Genomic DNA, 20,225 nt, shown 5'->3' on the forward strand with positions numbered 1-20,225 from the left:
GTATTTCTTATTAACTAGGACTTCAAAAAGAAAAACTGAAGAAATCTGAAGAATGCAACTATTTACCTGGCCTTTCTCATATTTTAAGTCATCACAAATATTAGAAAACACACATAGTAACAGCAGTTTCAAAATGATCTCAAAATACTTTCACATAGAAATTTAAAATTCAGTCGACAATTAAGTAAATCTCTGAGATAGAAGGAATCTAACTTTGGGTGGTGGAGCTGATGGAGGGGATAGGCCAACGGATGGGATCTAAAACTAAGAATGACGTCAGTGATGTCAAATGTGTATTTTCTGCTTAAAATGTTCACAGCAAATTTACCCAACCAAAGTGAATTTGAGTTACCAAAGTGAATCTGAAAAAATTTAAAGTGCAATTATTTACAAAGGGAACCCTTAGAGAGGCTGAAATAAATTCAGTCTTCAGCCTTTCCTAATGGAAACTTGTCTGGCCTCTTTAAAACTGATATAATCATTTCAAAGTCTGGGACAGCAAAATTTAGGAATAAAAATGTTGTTAACCATACAAGGAGATCAACTTACCTAATACACCACTAGGTTCAATAGGATACTCAAGGATTGATGTAGCTGGTGCCAACGTGTAGGGGTATTCATAGGGTGTGTAGATTAAACCAGCTTCGGGCCCTGGAGGAACTATTGCAGCAGTTGGGTGAGGAGTTCCGTTTGGCATGACAGCGGTCTGTATTTGTCTGATCAAAGGCATTATGGTAGGGCCAGCTGGCGTAGGAGTGCGCAGGGCAGCTGGTGGGAGAACAGGCGCAGGCCCAGTAATAATCCTTGGAGCAGCCTGAGCTGTTGCTGCAAGAGAAAAGGCAAGGGCTGCTACAGTAAGCAAAGAAATTTAGAAGGAAGTATAGAGATAGCAGTATAAAATACGGAAAATGAGAGGGAAGTAGGAAAAAGAAAGGAAAAAGCAGGAAGGAAGAAAAATAAAAGGAAATCATTAGTACATGCGCTGATCACACAAAAATGCCAAAGCACACCAATCAAATGCAAACAGCTTCCCCCTTCCCAATGTGATTAAGTATAAATGTGCAAAAATTAAAAAGCCACTGTAAAAAAAAAAAAAGACCATTAAAATAGGTTATATTTAGTTCATATATTTGATATATCTGTATTTTTAAGATCTCGTGAGATGAAAGGTACATGCAGAAGCACAAGAAAAAACTTGCATTAAAAGATGTTAAAAAAAATTTTGTAATTGGAGTCCACAGAAATACAGTTTTCGTATATTTCTAGAGAGTAGCTTCAGTTTCAAATTAATATAACTTTCACTGTATTAAGGGAGTCAAGCAACCACTAGTTATACATTTTCTGCATCTGTAGGAATTAACTTCTTCATAGACAAAACAATACAAAAAATATCCCATTCCTAAATACATAACTATTAATGATATACAGTCATGGACCACATGACATTTCAGTTAAAGATGGACCACATTTACAATGGTGGTCCCACAAGATTAGTACCATATAGCCTAGGTGTGTACTGGCTATACCATCTAGGTTTGTGTATGTGCACTCTGTGATGTTCACACAATGATGAAATCACCTAACAATGTATTTCTCAGAATGTGTCCCTGTCATTAAGTGACACATGACTGTACTCATTTTCATGAGTAAATTAAAGTCAACTACTTGTAAAGTAACCCCTTCTAAACACACTAGGTTGCCTACATTTTTGGAAAGTTGGCTAGGACTTTAGTTTTTACCTCTTTAAAAAAATTAGTATTTAAACATATTAATATTCATATAAATGATGTGTAAACCTTAGATTGTCTCAAAATATAAATCTCACATTATGTCATTTTAAATATTAAAAAAGCAATCCTCACAGTTTATGAAAGCATGCATATAAAGGAAAAAATGGGATTAAAAGTAGTATCACCTACTGCTCTCTGTGAACTCACATATGAAATCAATAGAGAAAAATATTGGAGGGAATACATGCAAGCAAGACAAAAGGACAGAATTCAACAGGAGGATCACTGCATTCAGATACATTCCAAATTAGCTTTTTTTTAAAAAAAAAGTTTTGGAAATGTTTTTGTTCTTTGAGCAAATCCAACAAAATAAGCTAGAAGCCTTAAATCTGTAGTTAATAGAAGAGAAAATTTTCTGAAACTATTGAATTTAGAAGTTGAAATTTCATCAAAAGAATAAAAGAAAAGTTTATTAACCCAAAACTTAGACATACTGGCATAAAATAAAATTAAGAGAGTGTCTTCAATTCATGAAAGCAGTAAAAATGAAACTGTTAGTCCCATATCAAGTGATAATTATTTCAACTCTTCTCTTTGTTTAACTGTTCATGTGTTGTGCTGCCAAAGGAGAAAGGCTTGTGGACAAAATGGCTGCAACAGTTATAACCCTGGGCCTCAGTTTCATTCTTACGTGATTTAATGTTGGCATCTCTGTAGGTGCCATTCAGAATCGCAAGCTCCATCAGCTGCATCTTCTTCAGGCTGTCTTCTCCTTCTGCCTATACATGGAAAACACAACAGCAGTAAGCACTTGAGACGGTCCACATACATGACAGCCTCATCTATGCACAAGCCTTAAAATAGGTATCATGTGACTACTGCCACCTGTTTCAATCAGGGAAAAAAGACCAGGCACCAAAAGGTGCTGACATACTGAAGCCCACTCTCTCAAGTGACGGCATGTTGACACAGGATACTCTCAACTGCCACTAGCTAAATTTCTATTTGGACATTTTTACGCAAGCTATGTTGATTATGGAAGTTCTAAGCGTTGCTTTTAAATGGAATCAATGAAAATGTTAGATAAGGTTAAATACAGTATATTCTCTTTGGCATTTATCATTTTGTTGAAGATTACAAAACTCAAATGTGTTCATTAAAAGAAAAAAAACAAAAAGAAAACCTGGGATTTTAAACATATAAGATTTGATTGTGGTATTCAAGTAAGAGAATTTTTTGTTTAATTGTCCAAAAAGGAAAATTTAATAAAATCATAATAATTATAAGAATTTCTAAAATTTGTATACACATTCTGTTCTCTTATGTCAACATCCCACTCTCCCCTCAATGAGTAAGAGCTAGCAATTCTAAAAGCAAATCTATCTTTACGGTCAACATATAATGCAATGTCCAAACCATGAAATATTTAAAAGCAAAAAGGGGCACTATTAATAACTATGCTATGACGACAGGCATAAACCAGGATGGTCTCTGATCATCCAAATGTTTGGCCATCCCATTTACCTGGGATTCACCCCACCCCTTCCATTCACTGTTGTCAGCCTGTTCTAGTCAACTACTACAAAATTATGTTAATGGGATCTGTTCTCCAATCAATCTATACATAATGGCCACATTAACTGCTCAAAACACAACTTTCATCTTAATGTTTCTTAATATTCTCATATCTCAAAACCCCTCATGGTTTCCTACTACCTAAAAATATAAACCATTCATGCTACCTATGATCTGGCCCCAAACTACCTTCTTAAGTTAAATCAATTAATCTTACACTATTTTTTACATGTAGTGTGTATGTTATAAATCAAACCAAATCACTCCCTGTTATTCATCTCTGTGCATATTCTTATTTCCTCCATCTTAAATGCTCCTCTGTACTCTGCTCTACCCCCTCCTCTTTCCAAATTGTATCTAATCCTTGCAAACTTCAACCAAACGCTACCTTCTCACAGGGCCGTCTGTAGATTATATGGCTTCTGCCTTGAATTAAAGTTTGTTGTAGACAACCACTACTGAAGTAAGCTCCTCGAGAATAGAGTCTATTTCTTATTTATCACTACCTATCTCCCTATTCATGCTACCCCTCAAGTTATTTGCTAGGATTTACTTTTTAAGTGATTGGTATGAGAAATCTTTAACTAACTTTATTTCCAAATCTCCAATGTCTAAATTCTACAGAATAAACCCTAATGCGGCAGAAAGCAGCAGCAGGCGACGGTCCATTGACTACAGTTCATCCCTGAAGATGGCGGCAGAAATGGAACTCCGTGCTCCTCACATATTTTATGCACTATCTAATCCTCAGGACTTCCTATGATACAGTTTTCTGACATAACTTTGGTCCTTTCTGATTCAAGAAAGGAGCAGTACCAGGACAGATGACAAACTTCTCAGTCCTCCTTTTCTATTAGAACTGTAAATGCCACACAAAACTCTGTCCATGGAACCAGAGCAGCAAATGGGGTAGCAGAGAGAACTGCTGAGGTTTTTAATAACCACAAACAATTAAACTAAAGATGAGTGAAAACGTCATGAAGACGGTGTTAACGTACCACTGCCAATTTTCCAAAAACCTGTTTTGCAGTAGTAGAAAACGGAGAAGATATCTGAATGCTTGTGGAATTACTAATCCTTGATCTCTATGAACTTGTACAAAGACGAATGGAAAAAAATAAAGTACTATGATTTCTTTAAAAGACACAGCAATTACTTGTTAAAGATAAAATAAGTAAGCACTATCAGTGGAAAGGAAGAATTAGAATCATTATGATTTAACTCAAACTTGTTCACTGAAAACAACTAATACTAAAAACTAAAACATCAAGTCATTTCAAATTTAAATCCTACACATGATAATAGAATACCAGAGTAAGTCCATGAATTATACACTATATAAATAAAAAGAAAAGTAATAGCTATATCTTTAGTCATCTTCCACAATGAGAAAGGGGTACATGTTTGAAATTGCCAGCAAATCAGAAGAAATAAAGATGGAAGAAGTGATTTGACATAATGCTTCACACAGAGCCCTGTCCAGAGAAGAGGTGCTTAAACATATTTTAATTGAAATGCTTCTTTTGGCTAACAAAATAACCCCACTCATTAGCTGGTGATGCAGCGTCAAACACAGGAGAGAGCCAGAGAAAGATGATGGAAGAAACACATGTGTGCACATCAGGGTATGCACATGCATTTCTGTGCCTTTTGCGGAGTGCAGGAAACTGAAAAACAGATGGAGTGACATTAGCAGAGACCCCTGAAGGGGAGAATAAAAACCAGAAAGCACAGCTTTAACCAGGCAGTGTCAGTGGAGTATGCCATGATGACACAGCCAGAGGCCACTGAGACTTCCAAGTTATGAATTATGGTACGTACACTGGATTATATCACATTATGGCCGACTACACTAACACCTCCCAGAAGAGCCCAGAATTTAGCTGGCAAAGCTGGAATTTGAACCTGGTGGTCTCACTCCAGAGAGCTTCACTACGGCGTCCTCACCACTCCCACCCACACTGTACTCAGAGAGCACCATTCTGTGTGTCAAGAGATGGCAGAGTTCGTTACAGAATTACTTTCACTCAGAAGGCGTTATTTGAGCCTTCTTGCCCTGGTTTTGTCAACAAAACTTGGCAGTTAAACCTGCCTGAACACTGCTGAAGGCACATGCCACCTCTTTTTCAAACGTAAGTTCAGACAAGAAAACTTGCTGGTTTCTGAAGTTATCACTACTAAGTTTTTCCTATAGTCCAGTGGCTCTAGAACTTCTATGAGCCAGGCTTCAGACTGGGAGTTTATTTGACCTCTCCTCTTCTCAAAAAGATACAAGCTGATCAAATATGGCATCCTGAAATCATACATCTCAACTCCAGACATTTCAAAAGGTATTTTATAGAAACTTGCTCTATTGAGAGTGAACACTGACTTTTGGTTGCTCTTAAGCAACCAAAGCTAAGATGATAAAATGCTATTTTACAATGCTGAATCCAAGTGGTCATCTGGAACCTCCTAACTTCTCATTTCTTAAGTATTTGCTCTATATTTTAAAAATCAAGGTATAATTTATATGCAGTGAAATCCTGAGATCTTAAGCGCAACATTCCATCAGTTTTAAGGAATGTACATCAAGATAGGACATTTCCACCAACTAGAAAGTTCCCTGTGCCTCTTCCCAGTCAAGTCCCACCAAGAAACCACAGATCTGATTTTTATCACCGCAGTTTAGTTTGCCTATTCTAGAATTTCATATAATGGAATCATGTAGTATATACTTTTCTGTGTCCAGTTTCTTTCTCTCAACCTATTTATGAAACTCTTGCAATATTGTTGCATGTATCAGCAGTTCATTTGTTTTAACAGCTGAGCAGCATTTCATTTATTTATCCATTCTTTTGGATGTTTCTAGCTTTGGGATATTGTGAATAAAGGCACTATGAAAATTCTCATACAAGGCTTTTTTTTTTTTGGTGAACTTAAGTTTTCATTTTTCTTGGATAATTACCTAAGAGGAGAATTGCTGGGTCATAGGGTAGATGAATATTTCTCTTGTATTTTGCATGGAAAACATTATGTAAAGATAATTAGGATATTATGAATAACACTTTTACCTTTGAAACAGAAAAGTTTAAAAATATAACAAACACTTGCTAACTTCTTTACAGGTCCACTTCCCCATATCTAAAACCTGTGGCATCAGAGTGTTTCGAGAATTTTTCAGATTTGTAGAAAGATAGTATTTCAATGATAACAAAACATCCCCAATGAGTCTGGGGGAACACTACAATAATCCAATCTGTAACAAACATAAAAATACTCACACTAAGTGGGATAAAAGACACACTATAAACATATTTTTCTGAACTTCTGGGGGTTTGCAATTATGAATGATAGATAATGGATCTGTATATAAATATATAAAATTTATGCATATATTATAGTTAGATACAGCTATGCTATTAAGATAGAAAAAGATCATGGTTAATACTAGATGAGAGTAACAAGGTTTTAATAATTTAGAGTAGAACAATTTATATATTGTTCTTCCTTATTAGAACTAGATACTAGATCTTCATCATCTAAGCGTTTATGCTTCGGAACAGAGCTAAGGAATTGGTACTATATTATCCCCGAGGTTCAGACAAGTTAAGTAGCTTATCCAAGGTTACACAAGGTCACACTGCAAAACTGGCTTCCAATCCATAGTACCTGATCCAAAGTCCTCGTTATACCTTCTCCAATGATGTGGTGACTTTAAGTGGAAGTATCTTTTGAATTCATCAATGACCTCACGTAAGAAATGAAGAAAATCAAGTTTATTTGGTATTTTAAAATCTATAAAGTACACATTAAAGAAAACCCACTACGACAATGTAATGAATTATAATAGAGAGCTGAAACAAATGTATGAATATTTCCAAATCATTAATAATGTGTCAACTGATAAAATAATTCAAACCACTGCCTATAAGAAAAACCCAAAGTCTCCAAGGCACCGAACAACTTCTATAAGCAGCTCTATCTGCAAACATTTTGTACTAGTCAAAATCATCTGTCCGCTGTCCCCTGGAAAATACCTTATGCTTTTCTGCCTCCAAGTTAGACAAGATCCTGTCTAGAAGCATCCTGTGCTGCCTCTTCTAACAGCCCAGATCACTTCTCTCCAGCGGACAGTCTTTTGAAACCAGTCCCACATAAAACAGATGGCATCACTTTCTCAAATCTATGCCACTCCTTTTGGGGAAATCGATCACATATTGCCATATACTATCTCCTCTTTTCTATTTTTTTCATCTTGTTTTTAGGAAATGTCTCAAGTGACTTATATCCATAGCTAACCAAAAACTAATAAACCAGTCTTCTTCATAGCCCCCAATGCCCTGCAAAGGTGAATTTGCTCAATAAATTAGAAAATGCAGATTCTTACTTTTCTATAAATTTGAAATGAGTAGAAAAGTTTTTCCAAGCATAAAAGAAAAAGTACATGACTAATTCAACTGGAGAACAAGGGCTGAATAAGAAATTAGAAAAGAGAAAATGAAGAGTGACCAAAACTTACAAAGAACTTTAAAACCAATCATTGCCTGCATCTACTCTACCAGCTAAAGAAAAGTCTGGCAAAGACCTTAACTGACAAATTTAAATAGAGGTTTTATAGAGGAGGGTGACAACAGGATCTATCTTTAAAGGTTCATTTTGCTATTCTGTGAATGGCCCGTTGGGAGCTCGAGTATGATTAAGGAGACCAGTCACAAGCTTTAATCCACTCCAGGTGACGGAAGAAGACGAACTGGATGGGGGTAGAGATAAAAACAGCGACGGAAGAAGTTAGTTAACTAGACAGGACTTGATGACCAGCTGGATATAGGTGGTGAGGGAAAAGGAGACACTAAAGAATGATGTTTAAGCTTCAGGATTAAGCAGTAAAGTAGATGGTAGTTCCATGTAATGAGAAGATATAGGCTGATATGGAAGCAAAAGTTCTGTTTGTAAATACGAAACTTGAAATGCCTATTTAACACTCAACTGGAGATGTCAGGTAGACAGCTAAATATGAATCTGGGGTCTACTTACTCCAACTTATCCTATAAAGCTAGTAGGAAAATTATCCTCCCACACCATTTTCAGAATATTTTTCTTCAAGATGATTATCTTATTAATTTTCAAACTGACTTGCTATATGCTTTCAAATGATGGGTCTGGGCCTCTATTTAGTACTACTTCTTCTCTGCCCACCTGGTTTTGTTAGGCTCTTGGTTTAGGTCTTTTCTCTGGGATTCGAATAAAAGTCTATATTTTAAGTGTTTATAGTTTATAAAGAATCTAACCTTTCTTATCTCATTGAATCCTCTGAACAACCCTGTAAGGTATACATAACACAGGTATTATCTCTGCCAATGGCAGTACTTTAGGGTAGAATTAAACAAAAGATAGGAATTTGTGCCACTAGGTTAATAAAGCACTTGAATACTTCTTATGCTTAGCTATCCAACAAGAGCCAGGTTTGGTTCAGCCACACTTGAAAAATCAAATGATAATAAAAAAACTTGGAATGCAAACAACACATCCCCTTAGGGACAAAAAATATTTTACTTCTGAAGGAAACTGCAAATACTCCCCCATTTCTTAAGTAGGAAACTACCTATATAGTAATCTAAAAACGACATCTGAAAGTAGGACAAAATAAATCACAGAAAGTTAAGTACTGGAGTTGACTGCTAGAAACAGGAATCAATTCCAGAACGAAAATCTTAGCAATTTTTTCCTCCATAGCAGGAGCAATTGTGAGTGAAACAGCTGTTCTGCTGGAGTACACCACACACTACTTTAGAGGAAAGAAGTTCTTCTACTTAAAACTTTGAACCTTATTAACTTTTACAGTTAACCGATAAAAACACTCTCCTTAAGCAAGCTGATTATGCATGGTCATTTTGGGTTTTGGCTATTCCTGTATCCTCTGTGGCTGCTAGGTTTACCCTGTATTTTGAGGTGTTTTATGAATATTAAGAATCACACCATATCCAACTAGTGTGACAACAATGAGCCATAAACTTTTAGTAACATACAATTATCAACTGAAACAAAAATGGAGAGGTGGTGAGAAAACCATAAACGTCAGAAAGCGTTTTAAGAAGCTAAGGGCTCTTACAGCAAAGGGCAGAGGGAACTTGCAGACTGTAAGTCACAAATGATAGTCGTGTAGTGTAACCTCCAGGCTTCAGTGAACGTCTACACTACACATATTGTCAACACAAGCACTGGGAAGGGGACAGGAATACTCAGGCTGCCAAGGAATTCCCTCTGACACTAAATGAGTTTATCAAGGAAGGGAGTCACCGGTCTCAACAGATTTCTTTCCATATACACAAAACTTATCTATTTTGAAAACGGTATCAGTGACATATTACCAAGGGGGAGAAAACAGCAACAAAGTTTAAGCTACCAAGGACAGGATCATAACTCTATTTTATAGCATGTATCCAGGGACTCAAAGCAGAAAATGCTCTTAAACAATCTAGACTCATAAACAAATGGATTTGGTTATTGTCCTTCCAAATCTAGGTACTTCTTTATTGATTTAAAATTGTATTTTAAAATTTACCCACAATCTACTACTCTAGGGAAACTTAATATTTTTATTCTGATCTAGATTTTATTATGAATGGGATTTTTCCTTTAAGAGTTGTTATACAATTTTATATCCTGTTTTTATGAAATATTCTATCAAAAAATTTCATATTATAGTCCTTGAAACTCTAAAAAGTGATTACATTCATTATATAAATGTTTACTGAAACATTATCCCTAGGATAGGTTTTAACTAACAAAGTCTGCCCTCCTGGAAACTGGTGTGTCTGTGTGCGGGAGGGATGGGGTGGGTGGGAAAAGCCGGCAACAGACAATTAAGCAACTAAAACAAACTGATGACAAGGACTTTCCAGGAACATAGTGCAAGGGTGTCAAATTCAGTTTGGACTGGTGATGAACAGAACAGAGAAGGCTTTGGGGTATCAACACATAATAATACGCAATCTGAAACCCAAAGGATAAGTAAGAGTTACAGAGGGGACAAAGAGTGAAGGTGATTCTGAGAAAGACAACATGTTCAAAGGTCTAGCATCAAGAGTATGAAAGAACTAATGAAGCTGTAAGGTAATAACAGTTTGCAAGCCATGTGCAAGCAGTGGACATACTCCTTGGAGTAACTGGAAGTCACTCAAGTTTTTTAACCTAAGGAGAATCATAATTAGATTTCTGTTTTAGAAGCACCACTTCAGCTCCAGCATGAGGAATACTTGGGAAGGTAAGACTAAAGGCAGGAATACCATATAGATTAAGAGGAGGTTATAGGTTCCTAATCCAGGTAACACATAGTGGTATCCTGAACTGAGGTAATTTCAGTGGGGATGGAGAGATGAGAATAGAAAAAGAGATGGTTAAAGGGCAGAACCAATTGTATGCGTGTGGAAAGGTGGCATGACATTTTAAACATTCATAACACTTTAAGTCTAAACCAATGCTTAACATTAACTTTTGGCTTTTTTTTTTAAGATTGGCACCTGAGCTAACAACTGTTGCCAATCTTTTTTTTCTTTTTCCTGCTTTTTCTCCCCAAATTCCCCCAGCACATAGTTGTATATTTTAGTTGTGGGTCCTTCTAGTTGCGGCATGTGTGACGCCTCCTCAACGTGGCCTAATGAGTGGTGCCATGTCCACGCCCAGGATCCCAATCAGCGAAACCCTGGGCCACCGGAGCAGAGCGCATGAACTTAACCACTCAGCCACGGGGCCGGGCCCCAACTTTTTGCTTTTATAAAGAATACTGGTGCCAATTACTTTCCCAATTGGAGATTACTTCTTCTGAATAAATGCCAAGAAGAATTTCAGTTATTTGTTTAGTTCCCACATCATTCTAGAAGATGCACACACTGTTAAACTGTGCCCTGAAAAGGCTTTTCCAGGGGACATGGTTACACAGAGGTATAGGTATCGGCCCCTTCGATAACTTTATTAAAAAAAAACTTAAAGCAAAATAATTGCTAACCGAATGTAAACAATGCTACTGATTTCCTTGAATGGAGGCTTAAATTGGGGTTTTCCTCAGGTATTTTCAAGAAAGAGCTGTGATCTTCCCACTTTTTTTTTCCCCATGAAAACTGACATCTGCTGAGGTTGTACTAAAATATGGCAGTTCACTAAAAAGTCTACACTCGTGGCAAACTTGATGATTGCTCTCTGTGCCTGGAGGCGTTCATCTGACAAGCTAGCTCAGTAACTGCAAAGAAAAGATTAGAGAGTACAAATATTGCTTGTATTCTGACCAGTTTTAGTACTACTTACTGCATTTGTGTATTCTATAGATACCCATGTATGTATGTGTAACATATATGTATGTATACATATGTGGGTAGAATACATAGTTTCTAAAAGTTACTTGTACTTTTACAGTTTTTTTTCTTTTCATCATGGAAAATATCAGACATATATAAAATTAGTATACTCTTAAATGTTACATTCCAGTGACATATTTTATACTCAAAATACCTCTAATTTACAAAAGTAAGTAGCTAAAATGAAGTTCATGTAACAAAAGTATGCTTTAGAAAGAAATTGCTGTAATGCATTTTTTTAATTTAGGAGCACCCACAACAGATTAAGCTGAGTGGCTCAAAGACATTTTAATTGTCTTGTAACTATGACATGATCAACTCTAAGAATCGCTTCGTTACTTGGTTTTTAATCGACAGTGGCAGGACTTATTCGTCTCAGCAAGCTCCAGTGCTTCCGTTTCGTACGGTTATCACAAGTGGTGGCACAATTCTTACCACTGGCTTCAATACACACACACATGCTGGTATTTTTCTAACAGATGAGTTTTCATGATAAGAAATGGAATTAGGAAGCAATAACTTAGAGAACAACATACATACTTACTAGGCACTATTGGTTAAAATTTCATTGATGTTATACAGGTAAGCAGCTTTTGTTGAGGTGGTTGGTGCTTTAAATATTTGGTATGAATATTTAAGAAACAATTTGCTAGTAGTAAAAAGAAAGGCAACATTTCTGGTTCCAGAGCTAGAAGTAATTCAACTCTGGATCTGTCCTGTTATAATTTGGTTTTCTAGTATCAGATTTATAGCTTTTTCAAAAACCTTTGATTACTGAATTTCCCATAGGAAAAAGCAACTTTGTTACTGTGAGTTAGAAACTCTAACTTCCCATGAAAACGTTTTATAAAACAAAAGTTTTTAACAATGAAAGTTTTGATTGCACATTATTAGGAGCACACCTCTTCATTTGTTGCAGAGCAGATCGTGTACTTTAATTTCTAAAACCAACTACACTATTAAGTTCCTGGTATATATAATACTAATAAATATTTGTTCAATGAATATAAGCAGATGCTTACAATTCCTGTTAAAACAATAATGTGCTAGATCAAAAAAGAATAGGACTTTTTAAGAAGTTATGAACAACACAGTAAACCCAGTAAAACACTACTACTATAGTGCATAGTAATACACATCCATTTAAAAACCTTGACAAATACTGTGTAGTATTTTTAGGGAATAAATCTCCTATTTGCTGGTCTTTCACTGGAAGTTTTAAATTGTTCAAAGCATGGGAGTACTAAGAGAAATCTTGTGATTTTTTCTGAGCCTTTTCCCACCTTAGTTTCCACTACAAAACCTACTGTCCACTTCCTCCACATCCACTCCAGAAGTCACTATAATACCTCAAATAAACCAGGAGAGTTCTGGGAACTGCCAAGTTACTTAATATAGGGGGAGCATAAGTGGGTAACAGAGAAATGGCATGAAACAAAGCTGGAAAGGTACGTACACACCAGGTGGAGACAGAGTATGAATGCCATGCTAACCAGTTTGCATTTTTACCATGCAGTGACAGAAAGCCACTGAAAACCTGAAACAGGGAGTGTGATATTTCTATATACTAAAACGATAGCTCTGACTACAACTAGGATGGAGTACCACTGAACCTAGTCCAAGAGTGAAAACAGAAAAAACAGAGTCGTGTGCTATTAAGAGGCAGAAACAAATAAAATTTGGTAATAAAATAGATGGGAAGGAGTGGGAGCACGGCAGAGGATAACAGAAGGCAGAATGAAGGATATATGACTCCTAGGCAACCAATGTCATTCACATAGAGAAAACAATGGAGGAATCACCATATGAGGTGGGCAGGGAAGGATGAGATTTTACTTGTGGAAATGTTATGTCTGAGATGCTGCTAAGTCATCCAGGGGGAGGTGTTGAAAGGACTGGTGATCTGGAGTTCAAGACTGGCACCATATTGAAGAATGATCGCCATGGCAGTGGTCCCTGGAGACATGGCTATGGATGAGGCTGCCCAAGAAGAACAAAGTGGAGTGAGAGAAGATTACTTTGGGAAGTATCTACCTTTAGTGGGAGCACGACATTTCTTAAGGGCAAGCATCAAGTGCTCAAATAAGTAACTGGGAAACATTAATTTGGTCGTACTCGCATTTACATTACTAAATCTAAATCTTTCTATGTACTGAAGTCTTGGTTTCTAGCCTGGTAAACAGCAGTTTCTCAATAGAAGTTTGTGAAGTGAATTGCTTTTGACAGTCATTAACGGAGCCTTTCAGTCTCCACAAGTATGTGATAATTCCACAGATGCTAAATGCAGTAATCAAAGTATTTTATTTAAACAGAGAACACTGCGATCCTTCACAGGAGAACTCATAACATAAGTTAATACCACAAAGTAAGCTAATTCATGAATCTGCTGACTTGTTCAGAGATAATATACTGTGGGAAGAGGTTTCACGGAAATAAGCTAATATCAAGTCAGTTTAAAAGCATAACCTTAAAAACAATTCAATTCATATTTTATATTTGATTTATACATTAAAGATTAATTTTTTTCCACAAAGGCATTATAAGAAAAAGAAAACACATCTACTTACATACTTCTGCAATACAGAATTCAGAGTAATTCCCATAAAGGAAGAGTCTGTTTATTAATAAGCGTCACTTTTGAAATTAAATTTTCAAAATTCAATTATCAAAAACAGAGAAGAGGGGATGGCCCAGTATAGTAGTTAAGTCTCTATGCTCCGCTTCAGTGGCCCAGGGTTTGCAGGTTAGGATCCTGGGCGCAGACATGCATGACACTTATCAAACTATGCTGTGGCAGGTGTCCCACGTACAAAATAGAGGAAGATGGGCACAGATGTTAGCTCAGGGCCAATCTTCCTCACCAAAAAAGAAAAAGAAAAAGAAAAAAAAAACCAGAAGAAAATCAAGCCATACCATGAGCTACCAAATAAATTTATCTGAAACAATCTTAATATTAAAATGCTTATCTGAATCATTAATATACTATTAAAATCTCACAATGGCAGAATCTGAATAATTTCACTTACAAATTTCTTAACACAAAAAAGTGAAATGCTGTCAAGAAAAACTAAATAAGGGGTTAAAAAATACAAGCAAGTTAAATAAAATAAGGGGCATTTGGGTTTAACTTTGTCAATTCACTTTCAATGAATATTAATACAAAGTGAATGGATTACACAAATACTTCACCTATATATAAGGAACATAATGCTACTTACCAACCATCAGAAGGGCATGCAAACAAATTAAAGGGATGTATGAAAATAATTGAACTAAAAAAGATAAGCTGAGAAATCACTCACCTGTTTTCCTATGAAATACTTTTAATTCTTTAGTAAAAAATTAACATATTTTAAATTAATTTTAGAGTGTCTGTGTTGAATATCATATATTTAATAGGAAAATATTTCCTAAAAAACTAAAATGCATTATCCCAGCCAGTGGGCAGCATATTCAATTATGGGATACAAACACTAATATTTAAGAATAAACAGGTACAAGCAAGTGCAAACGCTATGTAATAAATTCAACATGCAAGTTCTGAGGGATGCATGGAATACAAGATTAAAATGGATGGACTTACTATATAAACAGTGAAAGTATTTCTTAGGGAGAAAAGACAGTGCCCTATTATTGTAAGCCCAGAATCCCTTGTTTGATTTTTGCAACACCTCATATAAGCTATGTAAACTGTTTGTGAATCCCAACAAAATTTTGTATTTAGAGAAGCTACTCCTCAATGAATCCTTGTAAGAATGAAAAGAATGATTTTCAGAAAGTCTGTATTTGTGAGAGCTTGTTCATAGTTATCCTAGACAAGACATATTTTATTATCATCACCAAGGAGCTTCATCAAACTGAAGCTCCAGGTTTGTGGAAACGACCCTCTGTTAGTTTTAAAAAGCCTGACCCACTGCCAGACAAAATTATGACTGGACAGAGAGTAAGAGCTCATACAGCTGCTCCGTGATTTATAAAATTTTGGTATTACAGTGACTTAGGTCTTAAAACCTACACCTTGTCACACTTCTTAACTTAATCTGTCCGTATGGATTGCTATCCAGAGAGACAGCACTTTTAATTACTTGTGAAAATTCTAGTTGGAACAATGCTCCTGTGGCTTCCCTAATGCAGCATAAACAACACAGCTACAATATGGAGTGGGGCATAAAAAGATACTGATGTAAAATCTGATTTAGTTTTATTTATTAGCATTGTCCCTTTTAGCAAGAAAAAATTAATCAGCACATTTCAATTTCTGCAAGTGCTTTTCTCCCTCCTCATGTTTCCTAAAGCAGCACACACCCATTCCCATCAGAGTGCCTTCCACATAGCACATAACGTTACGCCATTTTGATCGCAAGAGCTCTAGGGATGTCTGGCAAGGACCTCTATGATGGTCTTTGTATTCTAAACTTAAATGAGATTCTAGAAAGTTTTAACTGTAACTGGGTCAAGTTTTATTAATTTATTAAGGTTCAACGGTAATCTTAGAACTACAGGATTTTAATCAGACTACTTGGATATATAATCATACCTTAAGGAGTAAAGATTAATGTATAAACAAAAATACATTTACTGTACTTTAAAAAATATTTATTTCATACCTTCTCATCTGAATTTAAAAATCATTCTGCATACCTGCATCTCCTTATGAAACATTTCCGAAAGATGTATCTACGTTTTCAGGCCACTAAGGTTAGAAACAACCAAATTTTTACCTTCATTATGAAACTATAACCTAGTGGCTTCAAAATGTTAATAGACTTCTCCAAAGACCTTATGTATTATGTGAGAATATTTTACAATCTCAAAATTTTAAACACTTAAATTTCACTGAGTGTTTTTCCTGGAGGGCAGATATAAACCATCAATGCAAGAACTATTATTATTACTGACATCTTGGGGACGAGTGAGGTTATACAAGCATAAGTGATGTTCATTACCTCAGGTATTTAAGGGAGCATTTTCTCACTAAAAAGTCATTACACTAAAACCCAGTTCTTCTGAGGGGAAGAGCTGAAGTGATCTCTGAAAGTATTTACACGCAGCCTGAAAAATCTAATTTATGAGCTCGAGTACTTTGTTTTCCAAAAAGGCGGTAGACGTTCATCTTACCTTGTGAGAAAAATATGACAAGTGTAAAGATATATATTTATTACATGCACTGAGAAAAATTAAAGTTACTATCAGGTTAATGTCTATTGAAACAAAGCAATCATTTTAATAGTATTATTTGAAGATATATTTAATTTAGAAAGGGAAATTTATGTCTGGACTTGTCATTTTTTCCTTCCAGAGATTTCGAACAAAATCTCCTTCCTTAAACATGCTATTATACTGTATTTAGTGAAAATACGAGCCTTAATAAGCAGACTGTCTACATAGGAGCACGGATCAACTCATTCTCATTAAGAATTTAAGATATCAGCCTTCTATATAGTCCTGCTTATATGAGAGGAAGCAAGGACTGGCTCCTTTCAAACTTGTATTGTATGAGTTTATTCAAACCCGCCAAATTGCTTTAAGTAAACGCCTCTCACATTTGAAAATTCCCATGGCAACTGATTTAGCTTGGCAGACAGGCGGACCCAAATTCAATCCTTTTATCCTACAGCTAAACCATTACAATGGTAATTCTGCTCTGACACTCTGAAGAGACTGCTAATTACTGTATGCTGGGTCCCAAGACAGATTTCCCATTCAGATTAAAATGGTTGTGCATGGCGGAAAACAGGAGCAACATCTTTCTTTACATGAGAGAGATGCTCTCTCACACTACAGCTCTATCAAGGAGCAAGTACATTACAGCTAGATGTCTTTTAGTATATCTTTTAATACCTTACCTTCTTTTCCAACAATAAAATAAAAAGGGGGCCAAGAATACCACAGATTTCAATTACTGATACTCTGGTCAAGAACTAAATGTGGTGTTACCACTTCATTAATAATCCAGTTAAAAACATTCACCTCCAAGATAAGATTAGTTTATTTCGAGTCATTATCTCTCTTCCTAGCTCACTTTAACTCTTTTCATTTACTTTCAAGTTAAAATTAATACACAGTTAACTATGAATCAAATGCATATGGCATTAGAAGAGAATCTTGGGGAAACATGAAAAGCAAACTTCAAAAAAAAATATTTTGTGACGGATCTTTTTTTCCAAATTTTGATGACACTGACATCTGCAGTTTTTTAAAAGAGTGAATTAAAGTTACTTTTGTTTTGATAACTTTTTTTTCAAATTTCATAATATTCCTTGAAATAACTGGCAACAACTTTAAATTTCAAAATCCTCTTGGCTGGGAATTTATCAGAATCTATTTGATCAATTTTTTAGTTTAATATTACTAAAGTCTATGTATATAAATGCTTTCATAAAGAGATCAGTTATATATTCAAAATTGATTCATGTTCAAGTTCCCAAATACTTATAAAGCAAACTTTAAAGGAAAATAAAAGACCAAAAAAAAAAAAAGGATATGCTCCTATCGATCATAAAGTTAAAAAGCCTGAAATAAACACTTCATGAATTGTCTGGGGCTGGTAGCACCTGGTGTGCAAATGTCTGTCTGGAATTGTGAGACAATGTAAACTTTAGCTGCCTGAAATCACTTAATTTCTCTAATACAAATTTATTGCCACTCATTTAGTTTAGTCTTTTCAATTTAGTATTCTATCTCCCAAACAGAAATCTTTTACCCTCATTCCCACTGAAAGGAAAATTTATAGTGAGAAACAGGAGATTTGGGCAAATATCCCTCATCTCTACTTTTTCAATCTTTACATCAACAGACGCCAGCGCAATATTTCCCTGCTTCCACTGTTCCAGTGTTTTTTAGGTCCCTTCAGAGAAGATTAGAAAAGATCACGAGATATTTATCTATATAAGGTCTTAACTAATGCTGAGAAATAGTACTATTTATTATTTTCCAACTAACTAGAACGAAAATTAATTGAAAGAGGGATGTGATATCTGAAATGGTAGATGCACTCCCATAGCGTGTGTGTGTGTGTGTGTGTGTGTGTGTGTGTGTGTGTGTGTGTGAGAGAGGGAGAGGGGGAGGGAGAGGGGGAGGGGGAGGGGGAGGGGGAGAGAGGGAGGGAGGACCAAGAGACTTTTATACATGTTACTTCTTAGTAATGTTAATAAATTGTTTCATAATTTTCTTGATTATGCTGCTATAAAAAATAGCCTATATTGATGAGATCATGGACTATCACTGACGGTACATTTTGTAGGCAGGGAACAGAAGTACTTTCTTTTGGCGGGGTGCCTCCTGTGACTAGGAATTGAACTTGTAATTGACATGGCCAATGATGTAGCTGAGGTAACCAGTCCACATATATAAAAAAACAAGAGGAGGAAAGAGGTAACATAAGTCTTGCACTTCCACACAACTAAAATAAGAATTTTAACTTTCACAAAGTCCTTCAAAGGCAAGTAAAGAATAATAACCCAATTTTACAAATAAGGAAATCAAAGCTCTGAGCTTAAGTAACAGTCTCTGATGACGATTTGTGTAATCTTATTGCATTCCTTACCATTTTAATGACCTGAAATGCACAACTTCCCACCTCTAAAATGCATATACACTGACCTCCTCTGTCTCTATGAACGCTGTAACTTGAAGTTCCAGCTCCAGTCTCACCCACCTAACGTGAGTGAAGTCTTCTTTCCTAAGCACCCCAGTCCACTGTGACACGTTCCTCTGAACCTCCGTAATATCTGCTTTAATACTGACTGCCACCTATATACTGCTTGCTAGTACCTCTCTAGAAAATGTGCTGCATGAAATAATTGGCATTTTTGGGGAAAAAACAAAGACTTCAAAATTAACACAAGGGGAATGTTGCCATTTATAAAACAAAAAGTGAATTCTTTTAATGATGCCAAATCCCATTCAGATAGGTTATATAAGCTATACATACACACATGTAAACAAGTGCACACATGTGCGTACACCATATTAGTTTGCCATTTCAGTGTCTTCAAGGAGAAGACACTAGTGTGCATATTTTTACAATAAATCATCTTTACACATCTCTTTCAGTAATTAACAAAACTAGGGAAAAAATGTATAAGGATAGGAGATCTGAACATTTTCAACCACCTTCATCTAAATGACACTTATAGAGCACATACTCAACTGCTGCAGAACACACATGCTCTTAAGTATACATAGGTTATTCACCAAAATAGACCATATGCTGGACTATTAAAAAAGTCTTAATTAGACTCAAAAAGACCGAAATCTTACAGAATACATTCTCTGAGAAGAACAGAATTAAATTAAAAATCAGTCACAGTAAGATAAAGAGAAAAGTCTCAAATATTTGGAAGCATTTGGAAACAACTCACGGGTCAAAGAAAAAATCATGAAGGGAATTAGAAAATATTTTAAACTGAATGGTAATGAAAATACACGTTATTTTTGGCATGCAGCTAAAGCATTATGCAGAGAAAAATTTATATCTTTAAAAAATAAGGGTCTCAAAAGTTGAAAAGAAAGGTCTTAAATCATTGATCTTCCACCTTTAAGAAGTGTGAAAATAAAATTAAACCCAAATAAAATAGAAAGAAGG

General features: G+C 35.6%; 1 protein-coding gene across 34 annotated transcripts in view; it reads right to left on the bottom strand.

The window, feature by feature from the left end:
• QKI (QKI, KH domain containing RNA binding) overlaps nucleotides 1–20,225 on the bottom strand; it is a 151,737-nt gene that overhangs the window by 12,254 nt on the left and 119,258 nt on the right. For 19 of the 34 annotated variants that reach the window (XR_011434321.1, XR_002805179.2, XM_070256092.1 and 16 more), the window contains 2 exons: nucleotides 2,422–2,509; nucleotides 550–849 (listed from right to left, as the gene is read on the bottom strand). Coding sequence is in view for 32 of the 34 variants with exons in the window: in XM_070256092.1 (XP_070112193.1) it covers nucleotides 550–849; nucleotides 2,422–2,509 (388 nt within the window). In the remaining 2 variants the exon portion in view is untranslated. The remainder of the gene's footprint in view (nucleotides 1–549; nucleotides 850–2,421; nucleotides 2,510–20,225) is intronic. The other 15 variants (XM_023632815.2, XM_070256096.1, XM_070256115.1 and 12 more) reach the window with 2 other exon arrangements.

This window comes from Equus caballus, chromosome 31 (assembly GCF_041296265.1).
Source record: "Equus caballus isolate H_3958 breed thoroughbred chromosome 31, TB-T2T, whole genome shotgun sequence".
Lineage (NCBI taxonomy): Eukaryota > Metazoa > Chordata > Mammalia > Perissodactyla > Equidae > Equus > Equus caballus.